This window comes from Ornithorhynchus anatinus, chromosome 4 (genome assembly GCF_004115215.2).
Source record: "Ornithorhynchus anatinus isolate Pmale09 chromosome 4, mOrnAna1.pri.v4, whole genome shotgun sequence".
Classification (NCBI taxonomy): domain Eukaryota; kingdom Metazoa; phylum Chordata; class Mammalia; order Monotremata; family Ornithorhynchidae; genus Ornithorhynchus; species Ornithorhynchus anatinus.
The window spans coordinates 16428521-16445422 of record NC_041731.1 but is presented as its reverse complement, the minus strand read 5'-3'; the positions used below and the strand labels follow the sequence as shown (position 1 = coordinate 16445422).

At 43.2% G+C, this 16902-nt stretch overlaps 1 protein-coding gene across 7 annotated transcripts in view; it reads right to left on the bottom strand.

Moving 5' to 3' along the window:
* Positions 1 to 16902, bottom strand: part of TNS3 (tensin 3) — a 343445-nt gene that overhangs the window by 112008 nt on the left and 214535 nt on the right. For all 7 annotated transcript variants that reach the window (XM_029063073.2, XM_039911723.1, XM_029063070.2 and 4 more), the window contains 3 exons: positions 11274 to 11403; positions 10541 to 10606; positions 8699 to 8797 (listed from right to left, as the gene is read on the bottom strand). In XM_029063073.2, the coding sequence (XP_028918906.1) occupies positions 8699 to 8797; positions 10541 to 10606; positions 11274 to 11403 (295 nt within the window). The remainder of the gene's footprint in view (positions 1 to 8698; positions 8798 to 10540; positions 10607 to 11273; positions 11404 to 16902) is intronic.

Below are 16902 nucleotides of genomic sequence, written 5' to 3'. Positions count from 1 at the left end.
TCTTCCAAAGAATGCAACGTGGAAATGTTGAGCTAACTGACTTCAAATGCCATCACTGGAGCCCGATTCACCTACCTCTTCAAGGTTGGGCGTGGGCTGAGGCTCCATAGTCAGACTCGATTTCAGTCCCTCGAGATGGGGACCAAAGACCCCATTGCAGAAGTCAAGGCAGGATCGGAGAAGGGCTTGGATTAACATGGTACCAGTTTGATTTTAGAAATATCATGAAGGTAAAGCTGATAGGATTTGGGGACAGATTAAAAACGTGAGTCGAATGAGAGAGATGAGTTGAGGATGATGCCAAGGTTCTGGGCTGGTGGGACAGGGAGGATGGCGGAGTCTCTATGGTGACGGGAAAGTCGGGGGTAGACAGAGTACTGGTGGAGTATAGGGGGCAAAAGCCAAATTGGATGGGGACAAAGAATTGGAGAAAAAGAAGTGGAGTTAACTCACTCAAGGAGTACGAAGAAGAATGGAAGGAGGGAGATGGGGCGATAACTGGAGGAAGTCATGGAGTAAAGGGAAGGGTTTTTTTTAGGACGGGGAGACATGAGAATGTTTGAAAGCAGTAGGGAAGAAGCCATGAGCAAGAGCCACGAGGAGTCTTTGCAGCTCATGCTTCAACGACTCTTGTTTACTAGGATGGAATCCGATGCTACGCCACTTGTCTGCTGTACGACTTTGAGCAAGTCACATACCTTCTCTGTGTCTGTTACCTCATCTGAAAAATGGGGATGAAGACAGTGAGCCCCACGTGGGACAGAGACAGTGTCCAACCCGACTTGTGCCTGACACACAATAAGCGCTTAACAAATGCCACAATTAATTAATTCCTGGTGAGAGCAGTGGGGAGGTATTTGGGGGTGGCCCCGATACAACAGTAGAATTAGTGATGGCATTTATTAAGTGCTTACTGTAATAATAATAATAATAATGTTGGTATCTAAGCGCTTACTATGTGCCGAGCACTGTTCTAAGCGCTGGGGTAGACACAGGGGAATCAGGTTGTCCCACGTGGGGCTCACAGTCTTAATCCTCATTTTACAGATGAGATAACTGAGGCACCGAGAAGTTAAGTGACTTGCCCAAAGTCACACAGCTGACAAATGGCCGAGCCGGGATTTGAACCCATGATCTCTGACTCCAAAGCCCGTGCTCTTTCCACTGAGCCACGCTGCTTCTCACTGAGCCTCGCTGCTGCTGCTCTACTGTGTGTAGAGCACTGTACTAAGCACTGGAAGAAGATATCCAGGTAGAAATTAGACATGGTTCCTTTTCTCTGAGGAGCTTACAATCATCCCGACAGGGTTCAGGACCATGACTAGCCTTTGGCCCAGCTCTGAGACCCAAAAAAGCCAACCACAACCCCACCAGCCCCAAGGTCAGGCTCGGAGCCATGTCTTGCCGACAGGAGACAAGAGGTGGGATTAACTGCTTCAGCTGCGATGCCGTTCCAGCTCGAAAGGGTAGGATGATCCAGCTATTTCTGCCCATCCAACCCCTCCCAAAACAAGGCAGTCCATGGGGGTCACTGCCCCCTCAACCTAAGAGTTTTAAATTACTTTGAATATGGCCTTTTATTTCCCACATTTTCACTTTACCTAGGTCATTTTAGTCCTTGCACGGACCCTGTGAGACAGGAAGAGGCAGGTATTATTATTCCCATTTTGCAGGTGGGAAAACAAGCACAGAACGGTAGAGCCATCCGTCCAGATCCACCCGGCAGCCAAGTGGCAGAGGCGGGGCTAGAACAAAGGTCTTATGACTCCCCATCCCGTAATCTTTCCATTATACCACACTACCTCTCTTTTTCCCTTTAGTAGAAAACGTGAAAAGGTTAAATCCTAATCAGGAAAAAGTACAGAGAACTCTGGGAGTTTTTACAATTGGCTCCATGGCCTTCTGTAATTTCATTTCGTTTTACTAAGTGGGTTGGAATAAGTCTCCTGGAACATAGCACCACCGTCATCGATCGGTGTTGAGTGTGTGGGTTTTAAGATCATGTTGTTTCTTTTAGTGACCCACACTGAGTGGAAATGATCAAAATGCTGTCATTTTCCATATGCTGTTTTTCCCAAGCAGGCTCAGGCTACACGCTCGATGTTTAGGTTACTATTATTGACTTAGGCTGAAATAACGTAGGCCCTGTGGCCTCCTTAGATCTTCAGCCAATAGGGAGCTACATGCCTCTGTGTGTTTTTAAAGTCGCAAAACCTTTAACCCTAAACAGTGGTAATTTTGTGCACAGAATGTCTTCGCCTACATCAAAGTGCAAAGGCACAATCTTTACAGAACTGTAAAACACCGCATATTTCCTGTAAAACTCAAAGAGTTTCCCAAAGTGTGAACGGGGGACCTCCAGAGGTCAAGTGTGGCTTGTGAGGGGATCTTTGAACACACAGAAGATGTCTTCAGAAAAGACGGGAAATCAGAAATCGGGACCTCAGCGGAAATGGAGGAGCAAGGGAGAGGCATTCAAAGGAGCAGTTAGTCTGAAGCCAGTAAGGTTGGTGTCTATGCCAGAGAGTGAAGAACAAATATAATACGGCCAGGTTAGGAAAGTGTAATTATGTAATAAAATGAAAAGTGAAACCTCTCTATAAAAAAATAGAAAAAATCTACAAAATAGAACCGGAAGCTAAAATCCCAACAAGAAATTTACACAGAACACTGCACTACTCCATCAGTCGAATAGTATCTCCTTTGAAAGTCCTCATCTCCGATGTCTATTTCCTCCTTCGATTTAGCTTTATATTGAGCGGCATAGTAGCTGACATTGGCAAAAGTCGCTTCCACCTAACACAGCAATCAGTCATCACCTCTATTTTAAGTGGGCCCAGGGCAAAAACAGTTTGTGCTCTCCACCCTCCCCAGCCCTCCTGGCCCAATTAGGATGCCACGTTGTTCGTAAAACCGCAGCAGAGTCGTGGCCATCCCTTGGATCTGGAACGCCATTCGCCAAACGTTTCAATAAATAGTTGGAAAAACTAACTTTTTGTGGACATGGATATAGCTTTGTCTTTTGTTCTTTAAGATTTTTGTTCACTGAATCTATCGATGGTGAGAGGATGACGGTCATGGTACTGGTTAAGTGCTTAGTATATGTCAAGCACTGTTCTAAATCCAGAGGAAAATACAGGATATATCTGATGGTCAGATACAGATACTGTCCTAGAGAGCACTCACACTCTAAGGAGGAGGGAGAAAAGGTATTGAATCCCCATTTTACAGATGAGGAAACTGAGGTGCAGAGAAGTGACTGGCCCGGGGTCTCACTGCAGCTAAGTGTCAGAGCTGGGATTAGAATCCAGGTCCTCTGACACCAGCCCTGTGTTCTTTCCACTAGGACACACTATTATCCATATGTCCATATGCGAAGAATAATTTTAAGGCAGACTGTGTGCCTGTAAAAATTGTCTTTGTCCACACTAACAAGTTTGCCATTCGTTGTCCTTACCAATGTGGACAAGGACCAAATCAATTGCTTGTCTTATCTTATGCCGTGGAGTCGTTTCCGACCCACAGCAACACCACGGACACACCTCTCCCAGAATACCCCGCTCTCCATCTGCAATCATTCTGATAGTGTATCCACAGAGTTTTCTGGGGAAAAATACCTAAATTGTTTACCATTGCTGCCTTCTGCGCAGTAAACTCGAGTCTCCGCTTTTGAATCTCTCCCATGCTGCTGCTGCCCAACATGGGTGAGTTCTGACTTGTAGCAGTAGGCCTTCCACTAGCTAGCCACTGCCCAAGCTAGGAATGGGCTGGGTAGGCCTCTGCTTGACTCTCCGTCCCGTAGACAAGACTGGTAGAATACTGGAAGCTCTCCAGGTGCGACGCTGAGAGGGGTCAATTGCTTGTAGAAACCAAAAATCAATGTGATTCTCTAATGTCTGTTTGGACTGAGCCAAGAAAGATCTGAAGATACTGTTTCTAGCCTGGTCATCATTCAAAAAAAAAAAAAACCCGAGGCCATTTTTAATAGGGTTTCTCCAATGCCATTGCTGCCTTTTGGGCAACTTACCAATTGATCAGGCCAAGTATCCTCTCTTATTTTTGGCTCAGTCTGTGGCCACAAAGCAGAATCTCTCTATGGTCTCAGCTTAGCAGCAGACACTAACTGATGTGTTCTCACAGACTGTGACTCTTTCGGAGACCGGGTCCATGTCCACGTCTAATTCCCACCCCAACACTCTTTCCCAGCACTTAGTACGGTGGTCTGAGCACAAGAAGTGCTTAATAAACGCCGTTACTGCTATTATTATTTTCATCCGTTTTTTAGACTACTGTAGAGTTCGCACACAAATGGGCTGAAGGAATTGTTGAGATGTCCTCGACATACCCAAATCTTCAGGGGGAATGCCATTCCACAGAAGTAACCAGGCTTGCAGGTGATTGGGGAGATAGTTATCTGAAGAACAAGACTCCTAGGCAGGGTGAAGGGAAAAGAGAGAGGAAGGAAAGAGGAAAGAATGTGTAGACAGAATCTTTGTGTTTGCATACTTGGTTTTCCAACAGCAATCAGTGATAGCAGCAGTCGGGGGGGCTTGGTCAATCCCCGTGATCTCAGGAGGAGGGAGGGAAGAGGACAGCAGGGAAGGGTGTAGGGAAGTCCGCACCTGCCCACGGTATTGGAGCTCCTAGAGGGAGAAGCAGCAGGACGTAGTGGATAGAGCACGGGCCTGGCAGTCAGAAGGTCATGGGTTCTAATCCCATCTCCACCATTTATGTGCAGTGTGACTTTGGGCAAGTAACTTCCCTTCTCTGGGCCTCAGTTACCTCATCTGTAAGATGGGGATCGAGACTGTCAGCCCCATGTGGAAGAGGCACCGTGTCCAACCTGATTAGCTTGTATCCACCCCTGTGCTTAGTACAGGGCCTGGTGCACTGGAAGCTCTTACTAAATACCATAATAATAATTATTATTATTATTATTGAGGAGTCTGGTGGGGCAGGGTGGAGCACGGCACGAGTGAGGGGCCTGAGAGGGGGCCCAATGGGGCACAGTGCAGAGTGTGTGGAACCTGGTGCAGGGGGGTGGGGATGGGAGCAGAGAGTAGTAAGGTTCTAGACTGTAAGAACATTGTGGGCAGGGAGCATGCCTGTTGTATTGTACTCTCCCAAGAGATAAGTACAGTGCTCTGCACACAGTAAGCGTTCAATAAATACCACCGATCGCTTGACTGATTGATTGAGGCACCGAGCATAACAGAGTTTAGGGATGGGACTCAGGTTTCCGACCTCTAAGAGGGGGATCACAGGAGCGGGGGAGAGAATCTAGAGAAACAAAGGTGGAGGAGGATGAAAGTAGAGTGCAAGGGGTCAGAAAAGTTCTAAGAATAACAAATGGACGATCAATGGAAAAAGGAGAGGGGCGTGTGGCAAGCAGGGATCTACAATGTATTTTTTAATTTCCATGGGACTTGGTTGTGATGTCAGTCATTCATTCATTCAATAGTATTTATTGAGCGCTTACTATGTGCAGAGCGCTGTACTAAGCGCTTGGAATGTACAATTCGGCAACAGATAAAGACAATCTCTGCCCAGTGACGGGCTCACTGTCTAAATGGGGGAGACAGCAGAGCGAAACAGAACAAGACAAAAACAAGACATTATCAAGATAAATAGAATCAAGGGAAGTACACCTTATTAACAAAATAAATAGGGTAATAAATAATATATCATCATAAAAGGAAGAGGAAAACAACAAATTACACCTAAATCTATGGGAGTTCACATCTCAAAGCACCCCCAGAGTCTCAAGGGAAATATTACATATGAAGCTTGGGGTACTATCACCTGTATATATAACTTGGCAAAAATCAGATGACCCAGTGGAAACAGCTGAGATTCAGAGGGCCTGGGTTTTAATCACTGATCTGTCAGCTGGTGTGGGCAGGGACTGTCTCTCTCTAATGCTGAACTGTACTGTGCAAGCGCTTAGTACACTGCTCTGCACTCCGTAAGTGCTCAATAAATATGACTGAGTGAATGAATCTTTCTCTGCCTGCTGGGTGACCACGGACAAGTCAATTAACTTTCCTGGGCCTCAGTTTCCTCTTTAAAATGGGTGTTAAATACCCATTCTTCCAACCTCTTAGACTGTGAGCCCTATGTGGGACAGGGGCTGTGTCCAGTGATAAACCTGTATCTAGCCCAGGGCTTAGTTTAGCGTTTGAGATATAGGAATATCACAGTTACTATTATTATTGTGCCCTCAGGAGCTTGGACAGGCCAAGAGATAGAGGGGAATGACGTTAGGTGTTTGTGTTTTCCATCTAATTGCTTATTCACTTTTGCCTTCCCAGGTCATTCTTATTTTAAAATTGCTTGCAATACCTACACCGGTGCTTTGGACAAAGAAGGAACTTGATAAACTGGGTGGATAATGATTCTCGTTAAGAAACGAAACAGCAGAAATTCAAATGAGACCATTTAATTTCATCTCTACATGCACCATTACTGAAAAGGAGAAAAGCCCTCCATCAAGTTGTCTAAAACTTCTTTGCTGCTCTCTTGCTTTAGAAGTACAAAGCATGTCAGCAAGAGATAAAAATGAGGAACCTCTTCTATAGCAGGCACAATTAGAGGCGGACAGAGAAGGCACATTTCCAAGAAGGCAATGATTTATGCAAAATACATCCAGTAATTCAGTGCTTTATTTTCATTGCCAATGGGGTTGGAGGGAAATCGTGGCAATACATCATTTTTCAATTGAAAATAAACTTTTTTTGGTTTGCCAAATCTTTCTCCGTTCATCGAGCTGTTCGGAAGTGAAGCTGGAGCTCATTTCGGCGCCAATAGCTTTGTTCCAGATTAGCAGGCCAGAAATGGCCTTTTCCCCAGTGTTCTAGTCAGTAAGCCTGTGTAGTCCTTTGAGTGTGTGAACACCCACACCAAACTGACCTGCCCACCTTTCAGTTTGCCTCCCTGACGCGGCCCTCTAGGGAAACGACTGATCATACAAAACTAAAGCTCTCTATTCAATAGCTCTTGACTCCAAATGTGAGAAAAGAGGAAAAAACAATCAAATCTCTCATGAAATCCCACGAAGTGGATACAATCCAGAAATCCATGGAAAGAAAAGAAAAACGTACAGTCGAAGGAGCACTGTGCTAACCTGTAATGGGGATGTTTTATTGACCTGCTTGAAGTGAATTAACTCTTTCAGGCAGCTGTATCTCATGAAATTTCTTTCTTTAATGCAATTAGTATGACCCAGTTTCAAAAGGGTCATTCTTCAAGGACTCACATGGATTTATTCCTTGAGAGTAATTTAGTCACTCCAGATTTACCAAGCCAATAACGGAAGTATAACAGTAGCAGTGGAAATAAACAATCCTTATAACTTCACTACTAAGAATAATAATGTTTATTTGTAGGAAAGTGTGGGGAATGCAGGGTGATTTGTCATTCATATCTAATTCAACCCAAGGAGAATTCTGCTTAAGTGGAGGCTTCCTCTGGAACTCTCATTTTATAAGACTTAAGCCGTTAGCCCTTGAGCTCCATTTTCCCAGGGGGTTTTGACAATCATTTCAATTTAACTCTGATTATCTAGTTGGAAAGTTGCCTGGGTCATTTCAAGAGGAAATAATAAAAATCATTTCCAACTTTTGCTAGATACTGACACTTTCAAACTGAGAGCTTAAAATAAGGCTTTCTGAATTTTGAAGCCTTGTATCATGGATGATGCCTAACAGATACGGCTTAGAGAAAATTTACAAAATATGTATTTGCTCCCTGAAGTGCTCTTGGTAGCTAGCTATCTGGGGATGAGTGGGTTTTTTTGGTCGTTTCGTTTGTTTTATGAACAAATGAATGTCTTTTTTAAATGATCTCGGTACTGCCTTGATCCTAAATGTACCTTGCACAAAGAGCACATGGAATTTGAAGCTAACATGATCATTCACTTATATGCAAAATCTGTGATGCTCTCAATTACTTCAAATGCAATAAAAGTTTTGAAAAGTTGCAAGAAGGGAAGTTGCTCCTTCTCCACTCACAAATTTTCAAAGTGGGAGGTTAGTTCCGCATATAGTGAACTGTAGTATATCATATATTTTTTTTCTCTCACCTCAATCACTCTTTATTCTTGACAAAGAACTAAAGGTGAAATTATCTTAAAAGTCATTTAGGGAAACTCCTGTTTGGAAAAAAACTTGCCAAATTCTGTCTTTTGTGCATATAAATGGGTTTCGTTTCTGTAAGATGGACTGACCAAAACGGAGGTTGAACTAGAGAAACAATGCGTGGCACCAGAGAAACAGGCTCACAATGGATCAACCAACTAAGGAATAAAAGACCACACTGAACACAGAAACAGGAAGGTAGGATAATTTCCAGAAGAAAAATCAGTTGCATTTTACAAACGTACAGTTGTAGAATACACCCATACACGTTTTCTCTTTCTCTCTCTCGATGGACCACCCAATAATTGCAGCTTCACAAAGCTCTCACAAATTCAAGCAACATGCTTCTTGTGGTTTACCACAGTTCTGTGTGTTTGCCATGTGGTATTGGGTCTTCTGGCAGTTTACGTACAACCTAAGATTCAATCCTTTAATTGCATTGCCTTTAATGTTGGATCTGTGGGGGCACTGGGAGAATAATTCTTTCTATCCTCCTTTTGGAGCCACACAACCATCAATTTGACAATTACTTCCAATGCCACAGACAAGGGATCAAAACTCACCTTCCCCATCAGGAGCCATAATTTCGTAGGAATCCCATCGTATCAGTGGATCTGCGGTATTGTAGTCCACGATCACTCCGTCATCATTTTGTTCAGACCCTACAAAGTCACCCAAAAAAGAAAAGCCAAAAAATGAACAGGATTTATTTTCATCAAAGGTTAAATGTCTGTGTTAATATCAATGGATAAAATCCAGAAGAATAAAGGGAGATTAAAATCTTTCCCAGATGGGTTTAGTTGGAATAACGGAAGCAGAGAATACATTTACTGTTCTATTTTGGTTAGTGCTCTTTACTGGAATGGAGTATCAAGTAAAAGAGATCCAAACAATATAGACTATGAAAATACAATGACAAAAAAGTAGTATAAATTCATTCATTCATTCAATAGTATTTATTGAGCACTTACTATGTGCAGAGCACTGTACTAAGCGCCTGGAATGTACAATTCAGCAACAGATAGAGATAATCTCTGCCCAATGACGGGCTCACAGTCTAAATGGGGGAGACAGACGGCAGAGCACAACAGAACAAGACAAAAACAAGACAACATTATCAAGATAAATAGAATCAAGGGGAAGTACACCTCGTTCACAAAATAAATAGGGTAATAAATAATATATACAAATGAGCACAGTGCTGAGGGGAAGGGAAGGGGGAGAGGAGCAGAGGATGGGGGAGGGGAAGGGGAGCAGAGGGAAAGGGGGGCTAGTTGTTGCAAGGTCAAATGGAAATGCAAATATTCTACCAGTACTAATAGAGGTAAATGCTTATGTTTAGTGTTATCTTTCCAATCATATTCACAAAAAAGTACACTGTGCTAATATTCTACAGATCTGTCATTATGTATTCCAAATAATAATAATAATGATGTTTGTTAAGCGTTTTCTATGCGCCAACCACTGTTCTAAGCACTGGGATAGAAACAAGGTTATCAGCCTGTCCCACATAGGGCTCACAGTCTTAATCCCCATTTTCCAGATGAGGTAACTGAGGCACAGAGAAGTTAAGTGACTTGCCCAAAGTCAAACAGCTGACGAGTGGCAGACCTGGGATTAGAACACACGCACTTAGATCTGTCTTTATATAATATTAAATGCAAATGTCTTTAGTCAATTAAATAAAGCCCTTCAAAGGTTGGGGAGGAGAGAGGGGGGTTAAAGCCAAATCAATCGATCAGTAAATCAATCAATCACTGGTACTCACTGAGAGTTTATTGTGTGCAGAAGTAAACTCTGGAGCATCTCAGAAGTGAGGGAGGGTTTTTTACGAAAAATACGCATTAGAATTCAACAGTCTGTCACATGAACTCTGAAAGAAGAGCTCTGTAGTTCGGGTCGGGGTGGTTGTTTAGCCATAGCCTGGAAATTCAGCTCAGGCACACTGTTTCTTACTCAAGGATCAATCTAGAAAAGCCCTTTCGTAAATATGGCAAAGCGGGCAGTATAAAAAATGTAATTATGGAGCAAAGGGAAGTTGGCTTTCAGATCTGTTTAAAATAGCCAACAAGAATTGTACTGCACAATTACTACTTCAAACTGTCTACATGTTGTGTTCACTTTTAAAAATCACGTTAATACTGCGAGTCGAAAAGTTTGGATCTAGTGATGAAGTTATAAACAACTGTTCTTGAGTTCACAAGTAACTCCTTCAAAGAGATCACATTCCAATCTCTCTCCGAGTCCGCCTTCAACACCCTCCTTACCCCCATGCCTTTCTGGAATTACCTTTAATTCTCCTTTGTCCTGGGGGGAAAAGCGACGTACATACAAATATAAACATAGCTGAATGACTTGAAGAAAAGCATGGATGAAAGGACATTCTTTACATCCTGGACACTCACCTGGTATTTTCTCAGGCGTTCCTGAAAAGACCAATTCAATCTTCACATAATCAGGAAAACGGTCATCTGGGAACATATGAAAATATTTCACTATAGCTCATTTTCCAAGCTTTCCACTGAGTTGGGAATTGAAAGTACGGTGGTTTGGTTTCTGTTCCCTCTCTCTCTCATCTCTCTATTTTTTTATGGCACTTGTTATAAGCGCTTACTTTGTGGGAGGCACTCTATCAAGCAGACACCACCCACGTCCCATATACGGTTCATAGTCTAAATTAGAGGGAGAAGGATTTAACCCCCATTTTATAGTTTAGGAAAGTAAGGCATAGAATCATTAAGTGATTTCCTAAGATCGCAAAACAGCAAATGGCAGATCGGGTTAAAACCCAGATCCTCTGACTCCCAGGACTGGGTTCAGTCCACTAGGCCATTTTCTTAATTATATTCCACCAAACAAGTCACCATTTCCACTTTCTAAATACAGGGGTGCCAAATTCCTCTTTGAATTGTAGAAAATAAAACAGTTGTACGGTCATTTTTAAAATGTTCATCTTAAAGGGGCTTTCATTTCTTCCTATTGTTTAAAACCAGTTCCACACTAACTGCATAAACGTGATGGTATCTACAGTATACAGCTCCCCGGGTTGGGAAAGATGGAAAGAAAGTCAAGATGAGCACAAAATACACTCACACACCCTCCCCCTCCACCACCTCACCCCACAGCCCCGAAACTTACCTTTGTTGGCATTATCAAGATCCTCTTTCCCAAAAACCAGTCTATATCCCTGAACGGCGCCGGTATGGAACTGCAGGCGGAAAATGACATCACGGGTGGCAGACCGGTATTTCTTGTGGTAACATTTCAACTGCATTATGAAGAACAGAAAATAAAGAAATGATAACCTTAATATCATTATCTCCAAGCAATGAACAAACTCACACCTGGACTCAGAACATTTCACAGTGTGCCATCCACTATACGTCCTGAGTACCTTCTCACGAATACGTACTCTAGATCTTAAAATAAGATCCTGCCCTTCCCGTAATGAATTCGGTGACAAAGTAATGTAAGCTTTTTATAACAGTAATGGTATTTGTTAAGGACTCACTTTGTGCCAGGCACTGTACTAAGCGCTGGGGTGGATACAAGCAAATCAAGTTGGACCCAGTCCCTACCCCATGAGGTAACCGAGGCACAGAGAAGTGAAGTGACTTGCCCAAGGTGACGCCGCAGACAAATGGTGAAGCTGGGATTAGAACCTTTCCACTCACATACCTACAACAATCCTGACCCAAGCCCGTGTTATTCATGGGTATACTGTTGGAACAGCCTATTAATTGATCTGTCTGACTACGGCCTCTATACCCTTCGATTTACCCTACATGTTATTATACAGGTCATCTTCCTGAAGAGCTCTCCACTTTCCCCCAACGTTTAACAGCTACCAATCCTGCTCTGCATCATACAGAAATGCCTTAACACCGGCTTCAAGGCTCTCCATTAATCACCTTCTATTATTCGCTGGGCCACGCTCCTTGCTCATACTAAACTCTAACTGGAATTTTTCCTTGACTTTCCCACGTATGACCCATCGCACACCTGGTCCCCCGCCCCCACCTTGACACCTCCTCTGGCCCCAAATATCCAAGACTACAGCTCTCTCCATCTTCCAAGCCCCTTCAAGTTCACAAGTAACTCCTTCAAGAAGTCTTACCCGATTAATTCACATTATCCAAGTCACATTAAACCAAACCATCCTTGGGACTTTTTTATGGTATTTGTTAAGTGTTTATTGCGTACCAGGTACCGTACTGAGTGCTAGGATAGATATGAGACAATCAGGTTGGACACAGTCCCTATCCCCAAAGGGCTCACAGCTTGAATCTACAAATGAGGTGACTGAAGCACAGAGAAGTTAAGTGACTTGCCCAGGGTCACACAGAAGACAAGAAGCAGGATTAGAACCCAAGTCCTCTGAATCCCCGGCCTGTACTCTTTCCACCAGACAATGCTGCTGCTCTCTTTACAGCCCTTGTATGATTCAATGCTACCTTTGCATTTCTGTACATGTATATATGAATATTCACTTAGCTACTTCATCCTAATACATTTTTGCTACTTGTTTTTACATCCTTCTTCTTTCTCCTCACCCAACTCTTTGAAAACCATTTTTCAACTGAAACCATTTTTCAACTGCCTGTTCACTCTTTTCGGGAGTGAGCTCTTGGAGGACGAGATCATACTTCTTCTTTTCTCTCCCACATTTCACACCCAGTTGGCAGTCATTAAAAACCATCCACGATGGCAACTGTTCTAAAGAGCAGTGTGAAATTAAAGGTTCTTATTTTTTAACTCAGGAAAGCAGAATAGGATCTTGATACGTAAAACAAGTGGTGCTATAAAGCAAGTGTTGTCTTCATGCATAACCTCACGTTTATGAAAGCTCACTCTGTAATGTTCACCTGTCGCAGCACTCCGCCTCTCCCACCTCCCCCACAAACATGCGCACCCTCTGTCTAAGCAGATTCTTGGAAAAGGTGGCAAGTCAAGTCCAAATGGGATTCGTGTAGACTTCCTTAATTGCCTAATCTCATTCTAACTAAATGCATACTGGAAACATGTGTTATGTCAGAACTGAGTATCTCCTAAAACAATGCTTCAGGATTAAAAAATCCACTTAGGACTCTTCCCAGGAGATTCCCTTAAAATTCACAGAGTAACAAAAGGACCATTTTTTTTTGCTTTTAAGGATCTTTTAATGATTAAAAAAACCCAAAGAGTGACCACTGTAAAACGTGAGTATGACCTGAAAGGAAGTTTAATAAAAAAATAATAATAATAACGTGAACACAGAGCTAAGCTGGTGTGACACTATTTATGAGGTGCTGACTTTGAATGAAATAATTTTCAAAGTTCTCTGGGAAGAATATATTTGCCTCCTACTTAGACTGTGAGCACTTTGCGGGGACAGGGACTGTGTCCAACCTAATTTGCCTACTCAAGTGCTTAGCACATGGTTTGACACCTAGTAAGCGCTTAATCAATATCATAAAAAATGCCTTCAAGAAAGATATGCAAGTCATAGTGGATGCACAAAATATAAAGGAATGAACCAGGAAAAGATGCATTTATTCATATGATTTATAGAGATATATACCATTAAAATAAAATAAAACTGATAAACCTAAATTTCAGGTAATTTTATTTGGTACTGTAGAATTGGGTCAAGGAAGGTCAATGAATTTCGGTCATGCTATGATGGAAACCACCATGCTATGATGGACACTGTAAGAGTCTTTTGTGCAGAGACGACATTTATCAACACAGTAACCACTCAAATACCACTGATTGATGTATCTTATTTGGGGCCTAGGCTAGAGCATTCAATTATTATGCCTCTCCAAGTCAATCCTGGGGTAGGCTGAGTAAGACTATTCCCTTATGATTTTAATGGAACAAAAATGCCGTTCTTCTGCATTATCATCATCCCCATCAACAAAAAAAATCTATCATGTGCCATGTGTGTAGTGGGTATAGACTTGAAGACTCTTTCCTGCCTCACCTCAGCCTACTCACTTTTTTTCCAAAAACACTCTGACACTAACGAGAGAAACAGATTGGCGATGCTAATCGTTCGAGACTATCTCAAGGGAGTTGTCCCTCACATTCTGAATCTCCAATTCCGAGCGAAGAAATGGGCCTTGGGGAATCCCAAACAGGAAAATAAAAACTGGGCTACAGGAATAGGCATTGAGAGAAAGGGCTATTGAAAACAAGAGGCGAAAAACTTATTTACCAGCTTTGCTGGCGTAAAGGATTAGAAACAAGCTGGATCTGGTCTCTGGACATCAGCCATATTTCCAATCTCATGTTTGTGAATTCCTTAATTGCGTCATCTAACACTAGTTACCTGCGGTGCTATTGTTGTTGCTGAGGTATACATCCCTCCCCTCTATTTATCTGACTCGAGGCGTCAGTTCCCAATTTGATGAGAATTCTGGCACCTCGGCACAATGAGGATCGAGCACTCTGAAAGGAGGTTTCGGAGAACGTGAGTTTTCTCTATCGAGAGGCAGTGTGGTCTAGTGGAACGAGCAGGGGCCTGGTGGTCAGAGGACCTGAGTTCTAATCCCAGCACTGTCATTTATCTGCTGTGTTCTCTGTGCCTCAGTTTCCTCAGCTGTAAAATGGGGACTCCATACCTGTTCTCCCTCTTCCTTAGACTGTGAGCCCTATATGGAACAGGGACTATATACAATCTGACTATATTATATAATCCTTGGCATTATCCTTGACTCAGGTCGCTCATTCAATCCACATTTTCATTGTCCTTTCGGTTCTACCTTCAAAACATTACTAAAATCTGCCCTTCCCTCTCCATCCAAACTTCTAACAGTTGATTCAAGCACTTTTCCTTGAGCCTCCTTGCTGACGTCCCTGACTCCTGTCTCTCCCAACCCCAGTCCATATTTCACTCTACTGCCCTGATCATTTTTCTATATATACATAATGATGGTATTTGATAAGCACTATGTGCCAAGCACTGCACTAAGCCCTGAGGTGGATACAAGCAAATCGGGTTGGACACAGTCCCTGGCCCACGTGGGGCTCACGGTCTCAAATCCTCACTTTGCTGATGAGGTAAGCGAGGCACAGAGAAGTGAAGTGACTTGCCCAAGGTCACACAGCAGACACGTGGAAGAGCCGGGATTAGAACCCATGACCTTCCGACTCCCAGGTCCATATTCCAACCACTAGGACATGCTGTTTCTCTAATACGTTTCCCCACCCCTCAAGAACCTCTAGTGTTTGCCCGTCCATCTCCGCATCAAATAGGAAACTCCTTACCATTGGCTTTAAAGCAATCAATCACCTTCCCCCCTTCCTATCTTACCTCGCTGATTTCCCAAATACGACCCAGAACATTCACTTTACTCCTCTAACACCAACCTACCTAGGGCACCTCGATCTTGTCCAGCTCACCACCGACCCTTTACCCATGTCCTGCCTCTGGCCCGCAATTCCCTCCTCCTTTATAGCCAACAGAAGATCACTCTCCCCACCTGAGAAGCAGCGGGGCTCAGTGGAAAGAGCTCGGGCTTTGGAGTCAGGGGTCATGGGTTCGAATCCCAGCTCTGCCCCTTGTCAGCTGTGTGACTGTGGGCAAGTCACTTAACTTCTCTGTGCCTCAGTTCCCTCATCTGTAAAATGGGGATGAAGACTGTGAGCCCCACGTGGGACAACCTGATTCCCCTGTGTCTACCCCGGCGCTTAGAACAGTGCTCTGCACATAGTAAGCGCTTAACAAATACCAACATTATTATTATTATTCAAAGTCGTATTAAAAATTCATTTCCTCTAAGAGGCCTTTCCCAACTAAGCCCTCATTTTCTCTGCTCCGTTTCCTTTCTATGTTTTCCTTGCAGAGAGAACTGCATCCTTTATTCGCCCCACAATACTTAAGTACATATTCATTATCTATTTTAACGTCTGTCTCCCCCACTCATTGAGTGTATAGTACTCTCCCAACCACTACGTAGAATGCTCTGCACAGTCAGTGCTCAATAAATATGACTGCTTGCTTGACTGACTGATCTTGTATCTATTTACTCCAGCGCTTGGTGCAGTCCTTGGCACGTAAAGTGCTCAAATACTAGAATTATCAATTATGATCATCGCAACCCCTTTCTGACATAAATGTTCAAATGCCCAAAGGCATCATGCAGGCGTTACTCGAAGCACTGAGTTCAGCGCGAAACCCGGAGTTGAGTTAAACAGTTAGACTCAGCTTTGCTCTCTGCCCTCTTTTCTTAATGGCCCAAAAGAATAAGGTCCTTATGTTTTCCACACAAACAGGGGCCAGGCAAAATTCCTCAAGGGGGCAACCTAAAGAGGCAGGCAGGCTACCATTCTCTCCACCCCTTCCCTCAGTAGCTTCTTCTGAGATTGTCCCCGAGTAGAAACAACTACTGAGGCCACTTAAGACAGCTACCTTATCATCAACATTAGTGAGAGTGATAGGCTCCGGGGTATTTGAGGAAGAAAGTAAGAGGCAATAATAACTGCAGACAGCCACTCAGAAATAAACCTTTGCACTACATGGATTGGGAGAGTCATTTTCTTCTGATGACATGTAGGTTTCTGAGAGACAGACAACTAATCGATCCATCGATGGTATTTATTGAGGGCTTACTATGTGGAGAGCACACAGTACTTACTGCTTGGGAGAGTACAATTCAGCAGAATTAGCAGACACATTTCCTGCTCGTAAGGAGCTTATAGAAACAAACACAGTATGGTTTTCATTGGGATTTCTGCCTCTGGCTTCTCAACACAGAACAAACAACGCACAAGGAAAAGCCTC